Source organism: Onychomys torridus, chromosome 19, assembly GCF_903995425.1.
Source record: "Onychomys torridus chromosome 19, mOncTor1.1, whole genome shotgun sequence".
NCBI lineage: Eukaryota > Metazoa > Chordata > Mammalia > Rodentia > Cricetidae > Onychomys > Onychomys torridus.
Window position 1 is genome coordinate 61114634 of NC_050461.1, and position 20920 is coordinate 61135553.

Genomic DNA, 20920 nt, shown 5'->3' on the forward strand with positions numbered 1-20920 from the left:
TTAACTTGACAGAATCTGGAATTACCTAGTAAAAACCTGGGGGCGTGTTTATACAGGTTATTTCAGGATGGTTTAACGGAGATGGGAACACCCAACCTGAGTATAGGTGGTACCATCTCACGGCCTGGCTTTCTGGACTAAATTAAAAAAAAAAAAAAAAAGCAAACTAACATTCATCTGTTTAGGCTTCCGGTCTGTGGATGCAAAGTGACTCCCGCTTCTCCAGGTGTCATGCTTTCCCATGATGGACTATATGCCCTCAAGCTGTGAGCCAAATTGAACCCTCCTTCACTTAGGTTGCCTCTTGTCAGGCCTTTGTTAAATTTTCTTCATTTCCTAAATCTTATGAGGTTCCCTGTCCTTCCAGGAGAGGATGTTTCATTTAGGAGAAAATAGCTACATAATACGATTGTACTTAGAGTCCATGCATAGATCAACACCCTATACACATAACACACACAGGTACAGTCCATCACAAACACAGAGCTAACCTAAAAGAGCTCATTACTTCGATGATAGTGCAAAATACAAGGGAAAGGAAGTAAGAACAATACATGTATCTGCCTAGATAAACCATAGAAGGAAGAAATCAAGATATGCTCGAATTCAATTAAGCATTAAGAAGCAGCCTAAGAAAAAAATGTAAATGAATTTGTGACTACAACGCCGCCTGTTTTGTCCTTCTTTGGACACGAGATAACTTTCACTGAGAACTTGGTGAGGAGTATCTGCTTGCCATTCACATTATGGATTGCACAAAGCTCTAAACTTTCATTCAGCTTTACGGAACTAAGTGGAGGAGCTGTGAGCTTGCCAAGGGTAACACTGTGAGTGAAAAACATGTTAGACTGGCAGGGTGTGGTAGCCCATGCCTTTAATCCCAGCACTCCGGAGACGGGCAAGGGAGCAGAGGAGGGCAAAGGGGCAGAGGGACCGAAGCAAGCGATCTCTTGAGTTCGAGGCCAGCCTTTTCTACAGAGTGAGTCCCAGGACAGCCAGGGCTACCCAGAGAAACTCTTTCTCAAACAAACAAGCAAGTAAGCAAATAAACAAACAAACGAAAGCCTGGAAGACTGAGGATGTAGCTCAGCGGTAGAATGCTTGCTGGAGTTTGATCCCGATTACCACAATCCCAGCTGTCACCGCTACACACTCCACATCGCTCTAGCTTTTGACAAGAACCGGTTAAAAGGGGTTGCCGAGGGGCCCCGCCCCGGAACTTCTGAGGAGCTCCGCCCCCTCGTTTCCCAGCCCGGGCTCCAGTCAAGAGCGCAACTGGCGGAAGTGACGACATCAAATGTGCGTCGGGCTCCGGTGGGGTCGAGTCCGGGAGCGGTGGCGGGTACTTGCTGGCGGTTTGGCTAGGTTTCTGCGGTCGCGTCATTTTCTCCTCGGTGCCCAGGTAACGGTCGTTCAGCCTTTTCTCTGCTTTGAGGGCCGTAACAAAGGCGACCTCTGCAGCGGGTCCCTGGAGACGGCCGGAGGAGACATGGCATGGGCGCGCGGCCGGGCGGGGAACGGTCCTCCGCGCGTGCTGCGGCGGCTCAGCGGGGACCACCACCGCTTCGGCGGGGTCCTAAAACCGAGGGCCAAGTGTGAGTCTCTGAGGGGCTGGCACCGGACAGCACCGCACGGCGCACGGCGCACGGCGCACACCTCAGCTGCTTTCCTCCGTTAGAAAACAGTTTTTACCCAGGCCTGTGGCTGCTCGTCTTGTCCCCCCTAGTAAGGATAGTTTTCGTTCTTCGTTCGGAAGCGGCTTTGAGACTGTTAACATCTCGTCAGAAGCACGGTGGAGATTAACATATAAACACGCGCTACTTACTTTATTTACACGTTCTCCGTCTCCAGGCTCAGGTTAGCGTGGTTTTCTAAAACTCTTGGCAGGCTTTTCTGGGAAAAGATGCCGGACTGGGTTAGGTCGCTTGAAGACTGCAGAACAGGTTTCTCAAATATTCAGTTTGATGGCTCAGTTTCCAAAAGACGAAGACCCTGAGCAACAGCCCAAGAATAAGTCAGTGTAGTGATTATTTCGGTTTTATGAGACAGGTGAGGAAAAATGGTTTATATCGTCTGCAGGTGTGAGATGACCTCTGCATAGCATGCTACAAATTTCCGTCTTATATAATCAACCGCTTCGGTAAACTCTTTTGACAAAGTGATCTGGATAAATCTCTGGCTATACTTTGGACGTTAAATCCAGCCTTCATTATCTTTTGGCTTAACTAAAGCAGTAACCCCTGAAATTGAATTTTCAGTCTTCAATTTTCTCAGATTTATCTGCTCTTGACAAAAGAGGTGTTCAAACTGCACTTTAAAATCCTTTAACTTAAAAATCCCATCGCCGCCGCCGGGCGGTGGTGGTGCACTCCCTTAATCCAAGCACTCAGGAGGCAGAGCCAGGCGGATCTCTGAGTTCGAGGCCAGCCTGGGCTACAGAGTGAGTTCCAGGAAAGACGCAGAGCTACACAGAGAAACCTTGTCTCGAAAAACAAAAACAAACAAAAAAATCCCATTGCCTGTGTAATAACATCTTACACTCGAATTATATTACCCCACCCGCTGTTATGTCATCTCTTGGAGTGATTGTTACTTAAATACTGCATGCTTTTTTGTCTCCCTTTCACTTGTGTGTAGTGCTGATTTGTATATTTTTGTTCCTCTTGCTAGACCTGTGTTAAATCGCTCCTGCTTTATGGGAGATTTGGCCTCTCAGAAGGGTACGTAATTTTAGTTTTTTCTTGATTTTTCTAAAGGATTTATGTATGTGAATGTTTTGCCTGTATGTCTGCGCACCACATGCATGCTGGGACCCATGGAGGACCAAAAGGCACTGGATTCCCTGGGACTGGATTTACAGCTAATTGTGAACTGCCGTGTGGGGGGTAGGAATCAAACCTAGGACTTCTGAAGAGCAATAATGCTCTTAACTACTGAACATGTCCCCAGCCCCTTGACTGTAGCTTATATTCTTTCTTCCATAGCATTCATTTATTTACTACATACCAGGCTCATTCCTGGGTGCAAAGATTTTGAAGTCATGTATGATGGTTTCAGCTTTCTTGCATCCTGCCTTAGTAAATACCTGCAATTTTAGTGCTGGCTAGTTTTTTGCAGTTATTTGTATTTTTTTTTTATTTTAATATTGGACTGTTTGATGAGGACTGTATCCTCATTATCTTTGTATCTGGAGCACTTCTATTACAGAATAATAAATACATTTTCTGATGATATCAGAAAAAGTGTAATTTTCTTGTAACCTTAGTATCTCTAGGAAACAGGCATCTCTTTATTTTTTCAGTAGTGAGTTTGTAGGATTATCTTTTGGGTCCTTTGTCCTCCCAAAGTGATTATGAAATTCTTTCATTGATTCAGCCAACATCAGAATGCCTGTACCAGCATATATCTTTCTTTTTTTTTGAAGATTTATTTATTATGTATTCAGTGTTCTGTCTGCATGTGTGCCTGCATGCCATAAGAGGGCACCAGATCCCATTGTAGACAGTTGTGAGCCACCATGTGGTTACTGGGAATAGAACTCAGGACCTCTGGAAGAGCAGCCAATTCTCTTAATCTCTGAGCCATCTCTCCAGCCCACCAGCATATACTTAACATGACTGTGGATCTTTGAATATACGACTTGTAAGCCTATATGTCCTGTGTGATATTAGATGATGATAAATGTTTAGAATAAGATTTGATTGTCAGGCTGAGGAGATAGCTCAGTGGTTAAGAACACTTGCTGCTATTGTAGAGGACCTGGGTTTGGTTCCCAGCACTTACATGGTAGCTCACAACAATCTGAAACTCCAGTTGTAGGGAATCCAAATACCCTCTTTCTGACCTCTGCAGGCACCACACATGTGATGCACATATATACATGCATACAAAACACTCATACACATAAAATGAAAATCTTCTTTAAAAATATCTAATTTTGTAATAGCTAATATCTGTCCTGTTCATACCATGTGTATATAGTTAGATTCACCCCATCCCCCAACAGGGTTTTCACTATGTAGCCCTGGCTGTCCTGGAACTTGCTCTGTGTTCTGCCACTACCCAACAGTTAGACTAATCTTGATTTGTTAGCTCATTCTGTCTGTTCATCCATTGTTGATTCATTTAGTCCTTATGGCCTCTCTGAGCAAGTTATTGGTCTGCATGAACTGAACTGATTTTTAAAAAATGTCTTTAAAGAATCGAGGATGGACATTTGCCTAGCATTTTTGAGGCTCTGGGTTCTATCACTACTATTACAAATTTATTAAGAAAAAAAAAAAAAAAAAGCTCGCCAGGCGATGGTGGCACACGCCTTTAATCCCAGCACTTGGGAGGCAGAGGCAGGTGGCTCTCTGTGAGTTCAAGGCCAGCCTGGTCTCCAAAGCGAGTTCCAGGAAAGGCACAAAGCTACACAGAGAAACCCTGTCTCAAAAAACCAAAAAAAAAAAAAAAAAGCTCTTTTCATAGTGTCTTAATCCATAATCATATTGCATATCCATGACCACTAAAGAGATGATGATGTAAGGAACCCAGTTCCACCAGGCGGTGGCCGTGGTGGGGGTCATGGCAGCAGTGGTGGCGATGTACACCTTTAATCCTAGCACTCAGGAGGCAGAGCCAGACCTCTGTGAGTTCAAGCCCAGCCTGGGCTACAGAGCGAGTTCCAGGACAGGTACCAAAACTACACAGAGAAACCCTGTCTTGAAAAACAACAACAACAACAACAACAAATTTAAAAAAAAAAAAAAAAAAAAAGAATATTGTATTTCTAAAATTGTTTCATTGATCTGTCTTTAATTGAAATTAGAACACCAAAAAGTGATTACCTAAAGCATACTGTGTCAAGTTCATTATTTATGACGTTTATGCTTGAGACATTGTAAAGCGTATAAAACTGAGCAGAATATTTTTAAAACCAGCATTAACCTAATAGTACTATATAAACAGTGCTTAATACGTGTTCTCCTCTGGTAGTACAGTTTGCTTAGGAGTTAGTTTTCCCTAGGTGTTCCCCCATACAAAAAAAAAAAAAAGTCCTTTGCTGGAGGTGATGGTGGTGGTGGGGTGTTTGAAAGGGCTGGTCCTTGATTCTGGCTCTTAGAAAAGACGGCTCACAGGCTAAAAGCAGAGAGCCCAGGTTGAGGCCATCTCTCCAGGCCTATAATTTGATCTTAATCTAAACATTTGTTATCGTCTAATTTCATTAAAAAAAAAAAGTATACAGGTTTCAAAGTTACAAGTTGTATATCCAAAGACCCATATTTATTTTAAGTACATATATGACCCAGTGGTGGCTCACAACCATCTGTTAACTCCAGTTCCAGGGCATCTGACCCTCTCTTCTGGCCTCTGCTGGCACCAGGCATGCAAGTGGTATGCAGGCAGGCATGCAGGCAAAATACCCACACATAAAATATAATAAATTATGTTTCTGTATAGAGTCAACTTGTGAGAATCTGTTCTCTCTTTTCACCATGTGGGTGAACTCAAATTATCAGAATCGACAGCATATGCCTGTGACTGCTGAGCCTTTTTTTGGCAGCTCTTTTTTCGAAAGTTTTTATTGCTGATTTTAACACCTTCATTTTTAGTACTGTTAGAATATTTAAGAACATAGTAACATCATTTTTGTTTTGTTGGCAGTTTTACGTGAGTCACAGGAATCATGGACTAGGGATATATACATGTTCTCTAAGACAGCTGGTGTGTGTGTATTTTGTATGAACATGAAACCTGTTTAAACTTAAAGCATTTTTTTCCAAGCACAGCATCACTGTTTTATGGTGTGTGAAGATAACCTGGAAAATAAAAGAAGTTTCTAAGGAGAATTTGCAGAGGATGCTCTAGATAAAATCTGAGTACTGAAGAAAGTGAAAATCATGGACCAGAACAACAGCCTACCACCTTATGCTCAGGGCTTGGCCTCCCCACAGGTAATAGAGCAGGAAGGGAGGGGCAGGGAGGGCTGACATACTCCCTTTAAGAGAAAGCGAAAAACGGTAAACTTTAGCAGTCCAGTATTGAACATGGATTTGTATGTTTTTAAGCTTGTTTTACTTTGTGGAAATTTCTGCTTTGAGTAGGCATGATGCCCTTCTGCTTGGGGAGTCTGCTTGGGGAGTTTATTTGGAACCTAATTATTTAGAAGACCATTCCATCTGTGTGAGCTGTGGAACAGTTATTTCATTTACTCCAGAAGGTTCCTTCTTGACCCTGTTGTTGTCACTTTCCTAGCCTAAGATGACAATCAGATCTACTTTCAAAGTTCAAGATTAGTGTTGATGTAAAACATGTGCATAGTTGCGATAGAATTAGACCTAGATTGTTACCAATTCAATATGAATTTTGCCATCTTTTTTCTTCCTACTTCCACATACATAATTATTAAATCTAACAATGTAAGGCATAGAAGTATTATAGAAAAGGCAGTTAATAGTATTTTATAAGCTTTGTTATTTTTTTTTTTTTAGTAGAATAAATAGCTTTTTCAAGTAGTATGATAGAGAAGGCCATGAGCTTGTCATTTTGAACCTCTAGGTGGCTGCAATCCATCATCCAGAGTGGTCACATGTTAGTGGGTCATCCTCATATGCTGCGCAGCACTTTAAATAGGGACCTGCACTTATGCTTTGTCTTCATGGTCCAGATATGCTGGAGGCTAAGCGTCTTTCTTGCATATCATAAATCAGATTCCAGATGCTAAGCGCTCATCTACTAGGTTCAGTACTAGGGAGAAAAGTGATGCATCTCAGGATGCCAAGTTCTTCCGTAGTGTTTAATGACCTATTATATTCAGAAAGCACCAGGCTTTATACTTTACCTGGGTTCCACTAGGAAAGAACCTGTATTATTCAACATTAATGTCTTATCATTCTCTTTGCTTTCCACAGGGTGCCATGACTCCTGGAATTCCCATCTTTAGTCCAATGATGCCTTACGGCACAGGACTTACTCCACAGCCTATTCAGAACACCAATAGTCTGTCTATTTTGGAAGAGCAGCAGAGACAGCAGCAGCAGCAACAGCAACAGCAGCAGCAGCAGCAGGCAGTAGCAACTGCAGCAGCCTCAGTACAACAATCAGCATCTCAGCAATCCACACAGGGTGCCTCAGGCCAGACACCACAGCTCTTCCATTCTCAGACTCTGACCACTGCACCATTGCCAGGCACCACTCCCTTGTACCCTTCACCAATGACCCCTATGACCCCTATCACTCCTGCCACACCAGCCTCTGAGAGCTCTGGGATCGTACCACAGCTACAGTGAGTACCTCTTAGCCCGTGTGCTCTTGCTTCGCTGCTTCTCCTCCCCTGACGTATGTTCGTGTGTGTGTGTGTGTGTGTGTGTGTGTGTGTGTGTGTGTGTGTACTTTTTATGTTTATGCTCCCTGTCCTCTGACCCCTGTACCAGAGGCTCTCGGTGGTATTACATTTTTTGCTTTCAGACAGTGGATTTACTTAAAGAAGTAACACAGTGATAATTCTGTTACACTGTGGCTTCATCTGCTCTTGGCAAGGAATTGAAGCTATAGAATTGAGTCAGTGCTCTCAGCAAAACCTTTCCTTAGAAATGGAGTTGCGCAGCCAGGCAGTGGTGGTGCATGCCTTTAATACCAGCACTCGGGAGGCAGAAGCAGACGGATCTTTGTGAGTTTGAGGCCAGCCTGGTCTACAGAGCAAGATCCAGGACAGGCACCAAAGCTACACAGAGAAACCCTGTCTTAGGAAAAAAAAAAAAAAAAAAAAAAAAAAAAAAGGAGGTGCTTGTGTTTATGTGTTTGGGCCACTGAAATGAAAACTGAGTTTTATGTTTTATTGATACTGTGGACATTCCTCTGTAGCTAATTGACTGAGTCATAGGCCAGTTGTATCACAGCCTTGGCCATAGTGTCAGCAGAGGTCTTAGGTGCAGGTTTTTCTACAGTTCTGCTGTGAGGGCTGTATTTATATCTTTGGAGATTTGTGTCTCTCTTTCAAAGTGAGGATGGCAGTTCTTGTCTTGATGAATTTTTCTGCCTAAGTGAAATAGTTCCCACATGTAAAAAGGTAGGAGATACAGGCTTTTTTTCTTTCTTCCTACCTTAGGGAAGCATATGGCCTGATTAAAGGGTTCTAGAGAGGTAAGCCCTGTTAGCTCTCCTTTGTCTACTAACTAATTTTTTATGCCTATTTGACTTCCACGGACATTCTGTTTGTAATTCTGATTACATCTATTAGAACCAGCTTAGGACATACACTTATTTCCATATCCACAGAGCATGCACTTGGGAGCCAGAGGCCAGAAGATCTCTGAGTTCAAAGCCAGCCTGGTTTACAGAGTGGGTTCCAGGACAGCCAAGGCTACACAGAGAAATCCTGTTTCGAGATTTAAAAAAAAAAAAAAAAAAAGTATTGCATAGAATGCTTTAAGAATGGGACACAGTGGCATGAGACAGTCTTTCAGACCCAGGTGAATGATGATAGATTTTGTGCGTGTGTATGTGCACTTCCCTATGTATGCTGGAGGAGAATCTCAAGAATCATTTCTCAGGACACTCACTACCCACCCTGGTTTTTAAGATGGGATTTTTGTTTGTTTTGTTTCTGATTTTCTTTTACTTTTTTTTTTTTTTTTTTTTTTTTTTTACTTTTTTAAAAATTATTATATTTGTGTTTTAATTTTACACATCAGCCATGGGTTCCCCTGTCCTTCCCCCTCCCACCCCCACCTTTCTCCCATTCCTTCCTCTCTGTTCCCATCTCCTCCAGGGCCAAGACTCCCCTGGGGATTCATTTAAACCTGATAGATACAGTACAGGCAGGTCCAGACCCCTCTTTCCAGGCTGAGCAAAGTGTCCCTGTGTAAGCCCAAGGTTCCAAACAGCCAGCTCATGCACTAAGGACGGGTCCCGGTCCCACAGCCTGGATGTCTCCCAAACAGTTGAAGCTATTCAATTGTCTCATTTATCCAGAGGGCCTAATCCAGCTGGGGGCTCCACAGCCTTTGGTTCATAATTCATGTGCTTCCACTCGTTTGGCTATTTGTCCCTGTGCCTCTCCAATCTTGGTCTCAACAATTCACGCTCTTACAGTCCCTCCTCTTTCTTGACAATTGGACTCTTGGAGCTCCACCTGGCACCTGGCTGAGGATCTCTGCATCCACTTCAAGATGGGGTATTTTAACTGGCCTGAAATTTGCTGGTTTGGCTAAGCTGACTAGCCAATGAGCCTCAGGGATCTACCTGTCTCCATCTCCTTCGCACTAGAATTACAAGTGCACATTATCACTCTGGTCTTGTTCACATGGGTTCTAGGGATTGAACTCAAGTCTTCATGATTGCATGGCAAGCACTTTACAAGCTGATTAGTAACCTTTAATCTCCCCAGCCTGCTAAAGATGATTCTATTTAACAAGATTCGCTGTGGTAAATAGCAGAAAAGAAGACAGATATTTTCTTCCCTTGCCAAAGACATTGAATTCCATTTTTCCAAAAGATAGCTTATTTGGGAAGATTGAGAAAGTCCACATCTGCCTGTTTTTCTCATAGTGACTTAATAGCAAGCTAGTGTCTATAGTATTTCAGAGTTCAGGAAGGCCGGATGGCAGTTAAATGAAGCCTCAAGGCTACCTGGCTCTTCCGCTTGGGAGTCAAGTGCATCCCAAGCCAAACACAGTCCATTCCCTCAAGTTTCAGCTGCTTTGAATATGGGAGTGATAATTAACACTGCAGAGTACATTTTAGGTACTGAGTGAAAATATCTGGTATGTGGCACTTTTTAAACATTTAAAATCGGTTTTGGTTGGGGATTTAGCTCAGGTAGAGCACTTGCCTAGCAAGTGCAAGGCCCTGGGTTTAATTCTCAGCTCAAAAAAAAAAATCAGGGTTTTTTGTTGTTTTGTCATGTCTTTTTTTTTTTTTTTTTTTTTTAATTAAAGCCTACTGAAAATAATGGATCAGCAATCTGAATCATGTTTTCTTTTCAAATTTCTTGCAGAAATACTGTATTCATAGCAAATCTGAGTTGTAAACTTGACCTAAAGACCATTGCCTTCTTTGTGTAAAAGTTAAATATTTTAAGTAATTATGTTTTCAAATTTCTTGTAGAAACATTGTATCCACGGTGAATCTTGGATGTAAACTTGACCTAAAGACCATTGCACTTCGTGCCCGAAATGCTGAATATAATCCCAAGGTTAGACCCATTTTTATATATTTCAGACTGTATAAAATAAAGAGAAAATTCTTCCTAAATCTGTTGCTGAGAAGTCTGTATTGCGCTTGTTTCTTGATACCAACAAAATGAGTAGTATCATGCTTATCTTGAATGTTAAGTGCCTAGGAAAAGTTCATTTTGTTTTGTTTTCTGTTTTGCAGTATTGAAGTCTCAACCACACTAGGGTAGTGCTGTCTAAGCTGCATCCTCCGTTCTTTTGTTTTGTTGTTTTGTTTTGTTTTCAAGACAGTTTCTCTGTGTAGCTCTGGCTGTCCTGGAACTTGTTCTGTAGACCAGACTGGTGTTGAACTCACAGAGATTCACCTGCCTCTGTCTCCCAAGTACTGGGATTAAAGGCGTACACCACCACTGCCCAGCTGCATTTTCAGTTCTTTAACTTGTGTTTTACCGAATACCTGCTATGTATATTTCCCTCTCTGTGTAGAAATTCATATGATAAACTAAGTTTGCATGCACTCACATTGTAAAGGGGACCACATGAAGTCAGAAAACAGAATATTCCATTTGTCTCCTGAAGCATAGCTGGTGACATATTTGAGGTACCTACTTCAGTAATCCTGCGGGAGAGTTAGGGATAGATTACATGGGTAGAGAAAGATTGATCAGTAGTTAGTAATTGTTGGCTGTAAGTATAAGAAGTTTATTATAGGTTTTCCCACCTTTGTGTAACTTTGAAGTTGTTTTCTGATAGACAAGATCAGGTGTGTTCTGAGTGGTATGGTCACAGATGGCTTTTCTGATAGAGAAATTGCAGGAGATTAGAGTATGGCTTGGTGGTAGAGCACTGGCTTAGCAAGGCCAAAGACTTTTGTATTACCAGATGTTTTAGTTACTGGTTTGTTTGTTTGTTTGTTTTTGGTTTTTCGAGACAGGGTTTCTCTGTAGCTTTGGAGTCTCCAGCGCTGGAAATTAAGTTTTATAAATGAAAAAGAAAAAAGTGGCAACAGAAAGAACTTGGGACCATTTTTAAAACATAGTCTGATAACCTGATAACCAGCAAGAGGCTAATCAGGCTTTTGTCCTTTTACAGTTTAATAGGTCATTAAGGAACACACAATTCTAGTAAAGTCTCCAGAAACCTTGACATCTACCTTGCCTTAACCCTGTCTTAGTTTTACCCTATTTCTTGCACCAGAGAATCTCAGTTCTCCCCCCCTTTTTTGTATACTTTCAGTGGAGGTTGTCCATGAGAGTTTCTGTTTTCCTCCTGTGGGAGTGCCTTATGTGTCCTCCTGTGAGCGTCCTCACACTTCCTGTGACAGCTCCTTACATGGCCTCCTGTGAGAGAGCCTCATACTTCTGGTACTGATACTGGTAGTCAGAATCTGGGTCTTGTGTTCCCAGGTTCTTAGCTTTTTATTCAAGGAATTGAAATAAAGGTCCACACAGATTGCAAACTAACAGTTCACTTACAGGCTTTAGTACAGATCAGAAAGATATACTGTTAGGAGTAAGGGTGGGCCACATAAATGAGAAAGGACTCAAGGGTCCCAGATGACTACCTGGGCGCTATTTTATATGTTCTAAAGGAAAGAGGAATTGGTTATTAGGGGTGTGTTTTTCTATTTGACAAACATATTCAAGTTATGTAACTTATCTATTATGAATGTCTCTTCCCATGATGCAACTGATTTTAATGATATGCATGCCTAATTTTGTATGAGCATAAAATGGTAATAGGGGATTCTCCCTAAAAGTTTACTCAGAGGACATAGCTTGCCTTATTGCACCAAAAATTTTCAAGCTGAATCAGGGAGCCCCCCACCAGCCTCCCTGTCTTGTACTCGGACATAACTGGAGTATGATTGAATAGATTCTGTTTGATCAAGGGAAGGAGAAACTTATTCCATTGTTTGAAGTGTGCTGTTTGTGTATCTGTGTACATGGGGGTCCTGGGTTTCTAGGTTTGGAGAAGGCTGTATATGTATTGTTCATGCAGGTAAGGGTCTCAGGCTGCCAGGTGCATTACTAGCAGTAGGGTGTAGGCATAGCCCAAACCAAGTGAGGTCCCAGGTTTCAAAACTGTTCACTATGCTTGCCTGCCTTGTGCTTCTGTCTGAATAGGGTTGCATACTTTATACTGTGATTTCACTTTTATGGCCTCAAGCTCAGATCCTTCTGTCTCCACCTCCTGAATGCTTGAATTAAAAGTGTGTCACTATGCCCAGCTTTGTACTATGATTTCATTAGTTTTGTGTCATCTTGAAACTGGAAATGTGACAGCATGTAGAGAATGAGTTAAGAGAACCGTCCTAAATATAGGGAACATGTGGAACCTACCTCGTAGTTTTTTAGTTGAGTATGAAGCTAACCAGAATATCAACTACAAAGAATCAAATTGGCCACTGGTCACTTCTAGCTAACCAAGATTTGTTGTTATTTCTAATATTTACAACTGTCATATCTATTTGATGGATTATTAACCTTATTAAGATGGTAGCCTCTATCTCTTCTAATTTTAGCTTGATGCCTACTTTGTCAGTTATGAGTATAGTTACCTCTGCCTGTTTTTTGTTTCCATTTGCTTATGTGTCATTTTCCTTGCTTTCACTTTCAGTTTGCAAGTGTCTTTGCCATTGAGGTGTGTTTCTTGCAGGCAGCAAATGGTGGGACTAGAAAAACAACTAGTCCTTTGTCTTTTAATTGGATAGGTAATACCATTTACATTTAGAGTTACTATTGAAAAATATTATCTGATTCCTGTAATTTTCTTGGTTGTTTTTCTGGTTGGCTTTCTCACCTGTCATCACTAGGAGTTAGTTGGTTTACTGAGTCTGACATGGTTGATTCTTTCTTGGTTCTCATTTATTCATCTGTTCCTCATAAAATTCTTATTCTTTCCTGAGCTTTCATGTCTGACTGTCTTCTCCTTTGTGTACAGCATTCCTTAAGTATTTTCTGCAATCCTGACTTTGGTACTAATGGATTATTTAATTGGGCAAACTTAGAAAGTTCAAGAGAGTAAAAAGGAGAAAAATGTTACAAAACAGTAGAGAAAAGTCAAGAGATTTTTTTAAAACTGCCCAATAAAGAAGAAATACAGAAAAAAGTAGATGAATGTAAGAAAGGGAATAAAAAATAAAAACATTCTAAAAGTTTTTAAATGCATTGATGGGAATATCAAGAGAGTTTGACTCAGCCTTCTTCAGTAACAGAAACTATAATTAGTCAACATAAGTGCAATTTTAACGCTTCTTCCTGACCATTTTAGCGGTTTGCTGCTGTCATCATGAGAATAAGAGAGCCACGGACAACAGCATTGATTTTCAGTTCTGGAAAAATGGTGTGCACAGGAGCCAAGAGGTATCCGTAAGGGATTCTTCGTTTCTGATGGATGTATTATGAAAGAAAAAAGGATATGGTTTATATTATCAGGCTAGCACTTTGTTTGTTTGTTAAAGGCAGGGTTTCTCTGTGTAACCGCCCTGGATTTCCTGGAACTCACTTTATAGAACAAGCTGGCTTTGAACTTAAAAAAAAGTCCATCTGCCTCTGCCTCTACCTCTGCCTCTGGAGTGATGGAATTAAAGAGATGAGCCACTACCACTCAACTGGACTAGCACTTTTTGGTTTTTCGAGACAGGGTTTCTCTGTGTAGTTTTGATGCCTGTCCTGGATCTCACTCTGTAGCCCAGGCTGGCCTCAAACTCACAGAGATCCGCCTGGCTCTGCCTCCCAAGTGCTGGAATTAAAGGCAGGTGCCACCACCAACCAGCTGGACTAGCATTTTTAACATGTTATTATTTTTTGGGTTTTTGTTTTTTTTGGTTTTTTTATTTTTTTGTAATGTATACAATGTTCTGCATGTATGTCTGCAGGCCAGAAGAGGGCGTCAGATCTCATTACAGATGGTGTGAACCACCATGTGGTTGCTGGGAATTGAATTCAGGACCTCTGGAGGAGCAGTCAGTGCTCTTAACCTGAGCCATCTCTCCAGCCCTAACATGTTATTTTTAATAGGTTATCTTAATCACCTTGAATAGCATCGATGCTCCACTTATCATTTTTGTTACCCTGCTCTCCTGTACAACTTTGGTTGTAGCATTGTATTTGTATCCTGCTTTTCTTTCTTTCTTTCTTTCTTTCTTTCTTTCTTTCTTTCTTTATTTCTTTCATTTATTTTTATTTTTTTCTTTGCCAGAAAAGGCGCAAAGCTACACAGGGAAACCCTGTCTCAAAAAACCAAAAAAAAAAAAATTATTTATTTATTACACATACAGTGTTCTATCTACATTCCAAAAGAGGGCACCAGATCTCATTATAGATGGTTGTGAGCCACCATGTGGTTGCTGGGAATTGAACTCAGGACCTCTGGAAGAATAGCCAGTGCTCTTAACTGCTGAGCCATCTCTTCACACACATACCCCCCTTTTATATAGTTTTATAAAGTTTTCATCTCAGTAGAAATTTGTGGGTCAGAATGTAGCAGTAATAGCAGTGATCATGACAATTAAACCTCATGCTACATCACATCTTTTAAAACTAAGGCTTGTCAATAATGTGGCAAGTCCAAGGCTGATGTTTTGGTAGATTATGGTTTTTGTTAAGGACTCAGGGATAGTTTAATTACTTTCCTAATTTCCATTTAAGTTATTCTTGTAAATTGTTCCATTGGGTTTCCATACATAACTCACTGTTTTTCCTTTCTGTAGTGAAGAACAATCCAGACTAGCAGCAAGAAAATACGCTAGAGTTGTGCAGAAGTTGGGCTTTCCAGCTAAGTTCTTAGACTTCAAGATCCAAAACATGGTGGGGAGCTGTGATGTGAAGTTCCCCATAAGGCTGGAAGGCCTTGTGCTGACCCACCAGCAGTTCAGTAGGTAGGTCTGAGAGGTATTGGGATCAGTTTTAGCAGCAATCCATTTATAATCTCAGGCATCATTTGGGGTGAAGTACATTTAAGACATTCAGTTTCTAAGCATATGATGTAGTTGCAAGTTGAGTGTGCTACTTGTAAACATAAGGTATCCACAGTTGTACTGCAGTTCTTCAGTCCTTACAGTTCCCATTTCCTTAGTCACTTAGTGACTCCCAAACTCCCCTGCGATGGAATGACATATTCATTCACTTCTGTATGCCTTATCATTTTGTTAGTCAATACATACATTTAAATACATGAATTTGTAGTTTCTTCTACCACTTTTCTCCTAGTTTGAACCTTTTTTTGTCGACATACCAGCAAAGTATAAATATAAGCAGCAGGGATATGCTGTCCATTATTATCCTTTGCCATTTTTCTGGTGTTTGTGTAGCTTCCCTACCCAAAGCCTTATCTCAGTGTCGTTTTTTCTATTTGCAGCCACACCAGCTTACCAGCTCCTTCACACTCAGCATATTCTTGTTGCTTCAGGGCCTTTGCACATGACACTTTGATACCTAGCACATTGGGTTCAATTTTCAACATAGAAACTCCTGTTTGAGTTTCAGATACTCACTCAGTGTTGCTCTTCCTCATACAGATCTTTCCTGGGTTTATCTACAGGTCACATATAAGACAGACAGGTCCTTATCAGATTGAACTAATAAACCCAAAATCACTAGGTTAGAATTTCATTAACGTCAGTTCAGGTAGACAGTGTGATCAAGGAATAGGTTCATTTCCATGTTTGGTTTATCAAAACTGACAGCTCCAGAATATTTCTACTCAGGGAGATGAGATATTATTGCAAGGCTGACTGTCTTTATCAGCTCTTAGAGTGAATGGTGAGATTATGCTGCTATTCCTAGACTTGCCCAAAATGAATCTAATGAGGATCAGAAAATGTGAATTGTAGCTCTTGTCTTTAATCACAGAAAATGTCGATTCTGTGAAGACAGCATTAAGTGATAGGAAGACATGTAGTTTGTTGCCATGTCCATGACATGTGGCTCTTGTTTGGTGAAAGTGTTTTCTTGTGTTTCCTATTTGTTGACATCTGGCTTATTCACTCACTACTTCCTAGCCCAAGGCCTCATTGCTTTTACACAAAAACTGATGGTTTCTAAACTCTTTCCCATTTTCTTTCTAGCTATGAGCCAGAATTATTTCCTGGATTAATCTACAGAATGATCAAACCCAGAATTGTTCTCCTTATTTTTGTTTCTGGAAAAGTTGTATTAACAGGTAAGTTAAAAGGAAAGTAGTGTACCAAAACTGGAAGGAATTTTAGAATGGCATTTCTGGGTTGGGATGTTTTTACATTTTGTTTCCCATCCTAACCTTCATGAGAAAGAAGGAAGGGTGAAAACAGTGGCGTCCTGCTACAGTTATGGCCTTTAGCTAGATTATGCTTCACTGAGGCAGCAGGCAAAGAGGGAACACTAATAAGTGACTGTTTTCAGCTGGCATTAGCCCCCTGGAACTTGGAGTTACTAGAGTATCATTCTGAGATAAGACAGAGAAGAGTCCCATTGAATGCCAGTAGTTGGGAGGATAAGCAGTCAGTCCTCAGTGCTTACCAGTTACCATGCCACTCAGGACCAAGTGTGGGAAAGAACTGTGCACTAGGGGGTGGTATTGCCTTGCTGACTTCTGGATCCTGGCCCAGAACTCACTGGGGTGAGGAAATGGTGGACTACAGTGTGAAAAGTCACCTGGTGTACCATTTTTTAAAATGGTAAGAAAATAATGTTTTAAAAAACAAAGCTGGAAAGCAGGGCATGGCCGTTAATCCTAGCACTCAGGAGGCAGAGGCAGAAACAGGACAGCCATGGCTACACAGAGAACCCCTGTCTCCAAGAAAAACAAAATAAAACAAAAACGCTAGGATTATGACAAGGGTCTGCTACCATTTGTTTGTCTTAACTGGGTATGGAGAGAGGTGTATTGTGGCTTTGTTTTAAGGTCATGATGTTACTTTCTATTTTAAGTAATGTTAACCATCTCATTTCTATTCCCATGTGTCTTTGTAGGTGCTAAAGTTAGAGCAGAAATTTATGAAGCATTTGAAAACATCTACCCCATCTTAAAGGGATTCAGGAAGACCACATAGTGGCTGCCATGTGCCCCTGCCTCCCCTACCCACTTGTTTTTTAAAACCAGTCAGTTTTGGTACCACTGATGGTACAGTTGTGAGAAGAAGGACACTGGGTTACAGGTGGCAGTGAAGTGACCCTGTGTCCTACTGCAGGATGCTGGAAAGGTTCCCTCCTCTGCACTGAGATCACCCTGCAGCATTACTGTGAGTTGCTTGCTCTGTGCTGCTATATGGGCAGCACTGCCCATTTATTTATATTTAGATTTTAAACACTGCTGGTGATGAGTTTGTTGGTTTAAGGGACAGAACTTTTAAGTGTTAAAGCCACCTGTACAATTGGACTTTTTATTTTAACTTTTCCCACATAAGCCAGTTTTTATATTTCTACCAGAAAAAGTAAAAATCTTTTTTTTTAAAGTGTTGTTTTTCTAGTTTGTAACTCTAAGGAGTTATTTTTGTGCCAGATACATTCCGCCTTCCCAGTATTGCAGAACTGAATGGTTGTATTAATCAAAACAAATGTACATACTTTTCTTTCTTCAGAGTACTCTGCACACACACAAAAAATGCAGCTTGTAAATTTAGATTTTTGTTATAAATGATACCTTGTAAGTCATATGATTATACTGTCAAAGAAATTTATTTTAGATATAATGCCTGAGACCATTGTTTTGTTTGCTTGTCGTGTTTTTGCTTTTTTGCTTTTTTGCTCTTGCAGTGAACATGGACTGGCCATTGGTTTGTCCCCATTGAACACCTTGTTTCTTAGACATTCCACAGTGGCTGGGGGCTTCACCAAACTAGTTATGTTTTGTTCCCTTTTCAGCCTTTGCCAGAGTCTTGTCCAAGGTTTCATAGCTAGTAAGGGACATTGTGGGGCTCTGAGTAATTCAGGTGTAGAAGTTTGGTGCCCTGTCCACAGATAGCTAGCTTCTCTGATACAACATTTCTGTTATGGCTGTTTTTCTCATGAAATATCAGGTGGACATTTGTAAGGCCTTGGATTATTTTAGGAGCATTTTATGTCCTTTTTTTTTTTTTTTTTAATTATAAAAGTACATTTTTCACAGTTCAGAGTATGTATAATGAGAAAGAAGACTTTTTATTTCCATCCTTACCTATTTCCCCAGGTAACTTCTAGATTAGTGTCTTCTAATCCTTCCCCTAGATTATTCCTGAGCTCTCAAATGATGGTGGCAGTGGGACACACACACACACACACACACACACACACACACACACACACACAATAAGTGACTGTTTTCAGCTGGCATTAGCCCCCTGGAACTTGGGGTTACTAGAGTATCATTCTGAGATAAGACAGAGAAGAGTCCCATTGAATGCCAGTAGTTGGGAGGATAAGCAGTCAGTCCTCAGTGCTTACCAGTTACCATGCCACTCAGGACCAAGTGTGGGAAAGAACTGTGCACTAGGGGGTGGTATTGCCTTGCTGACTTCTGGATCCTGGCCCAGAACTCACTGGGGTGAGGAAATGGTGGACTAGGGTGTTAAAGTCACCAGGTATGTTGCTTTCTAAATTCTTAATGTGCAGTTCTGACCTTTGGGGCCACTTTTCATCTCATTTTTTGAAAAATAATGAAGCATATGTTCTTTTGTGACTTTCATTTTTGCAGTCAGTGTATCAGTTATACTTCCAAGATATACAATGTAATATCCTCTTAGACACTTTGAATGGTGATGGTCCTTTGTTACCTCCAGTGCACACTCTGTATACAGTGTTGGACCAGTTATTCTTGTATGTGTATTTTGAATACATTATAGATTTCTAGAGTATACTTTTACAAGAGGAACTGATGTATTATAAACCATTTGTGTTTTAAGTTTTGACAAATCAATACTAGGTTCCAGTCCCCCCAAAAAAGTGTACAAAGTACCCTTTCTTGCACTTCCCAGACATTACTGATGTTAGTAATATGAGAACTATTTGGAAAGGCATCATTCTAGTATTTCTCTTCATGATTATATGTTTTTCTTTTTAAGTTTTATAATTATTTTTATATGGGGCATTTTCATTTCATAAAAGTTAATTATTTCATTGGGTTTTTTTTATAACACTTTAAGAAAAAATGTTGATATATATTTAGCTTTTTCCAATCTATTTATTGAACTCTTATTATTGCTGTTAATAGTTGATTATATTTGAACCCTACGTTCTAGGCAATGTAGTAGTTTTGGTAAATAGTAATCTTGTTTGTTTTGTTTTTTTTCTAGTATTTACTTTTAACATTTCAATGGCTGGGACTTAGCCCATTCCTGTTAATCTATATGTTGCCACGTGTTCCGTGGCTTTACCTGTGTGCCATTACATGCTGCTCCCTGGATGACAGGCTGGCGTCCTCCTGACTCAGCCTTCCTCTTCCCAGAATTCTCTTTGTCTGCTTATCCCACCTATACTATACTTCCTGCCTGGCTACTGGCCAATCAGCATTTTATTTATCAGTCAATCAGAGCAACACATTCACAGCATAGAGAATGGCATTCCCCAGCAAACATACCTTGCTTTTTTCCTTTTTTCTTTCCTGTTTTTATTTGAGACAGGTTGACATGATTAGGGGTTCTATAGCCCAGGTGGCCATAAACTCAATGATTCCACCTTACTCTCTCAAGTAGCTGGGATTATAAGCCTCATGAACCACTAGGTCTCACCAAGGTTTTTATTTAACCTGTTTATCCTCATTGTTAGCTTTTGACATACTGGTGACAAAACACAGGCTCATGTGCTTGCAGGGTATGATCTATGTGACTGACCTACCCCCAGAGTAGAACCCTTCATTCTTAAGGACATAGGGGCTGGCAGATTAGTATGTACTGGTATGTTGAGTGTACTCTACCTAGATTACACATGCAGCAGTCTTTTTTAGAAAGTGGTTGTCTTAGTTAGGGTTAGTGTTGCTGATAAAATACCATGACCAAAAGCAACTTAGGGAAAAAAGGGCTTATTTCAGTTTATAATTGCAGTCCATCATGAAGGGAAGACAGGGCTGGAACTCAAGCAGAGGCCATGAAAGAACGCTGCTTACTGGCTTACTCAGCCTCTCTCTGCCCAGGGGTGGCACCATCCACATTGAGCTGGGCTCTCCTATATCAATCAAGAGTGTGCCCACAGACTTGCCTACAGGTCAGTCTTATGGAGCCGTTTTCTCAAGATTTCTTCTTCTCAGATATGTCTAGGTTTGTGTCAAACTGACAAAAAAACCAAACAAGGTAATGGTCTTAGTGAGAAGGGATCTTGCTATACCTGGCCTAGGCCGATCCGATCAGGCACTCAGTTTATGGCCTGAGTTGGCCTTGAATCCATGGGCCTCCAAGATTCACCCAAATGTACTCATGAGTGCCTACCTGGTACATTAATGTCCATACCACCTGGGGATATCCCCAAATAATAGCCCTTACCATTTATAAATACCTTAACACATTTACTTTTAAAAGCCCTCAGCATTCAGGGCTTTCTCTTAGTACATTTTGAGTAGACAGGGTTACAGGTAATTTAGGGTGTGACGCTATACTCCTGTCTGGAGCTTTCCCCCGAGTCGCTGTCTCTACATTTGCCACTAATTGCCAATTCCTTCTACAGCTGTAATACTAGTTCTGTGTGCTTCTTAATATTTTAGCTATCTCAAGTTAAAAATGAACATTTTCCCCTTAAAAATAGCTTGGTAAGTAACAGGTGTCCCCCTTAGGAGTCCCTAAATGGTTCTACGTGTATCTTAATGTACACATAGGT

At 40.9% G+C, this 20920-nt stretch overlaps 1 protein-coding gene across 3 annotated transcripts; it reads left to right on the forward strand.

The window, feature by feature from the left end:
* Positions 1–1307: 1307 nt before the first annotated feature.
* LOC118570589 (TATA-box binding protein) lies at positions 1308–17843 on the forward strand. Of its 3 annotated transcripts, none has more exons than XM_036169235.1 (9): positions 1308–1402; positions 2671–2720; positions 5767–5936; positions 6894–7267; positions 10090–10177; positions 13431–13522; positions 14872–15039; positions 16228–16322; positions 17111–17843. In XM_036169235.1, the coding sequence occupies exons 3-9, from the start codon at positions 5883–5885 to the stop codon at positions 17188–17190; spliced, it is 951 nt and encodes a 316-aa protein (XP_036025128.1). In that variant the 5' UTR covers positions 1308–1402; positions 2671–2720; positions 5767–5882; the 3' UTR covers positions 17191–17843. The 3 variants fall into 3 exon arrangements, with proteins under 3 accessions (XP_036025128.1, XP_036025126.1, XP_036025127.1); XM_036169233.1 differs by having other exon boundaries at positions 5772–5936; XM_036169234.1 differs by lacking the exon at positions 1308–1402 and adding an exon at positions 1413–1857 and having other exon boundaries at positions 5772–5936.
* The last annotated feature ends 3077 nt before the right edge of the window (positions 17844–20920 follow it).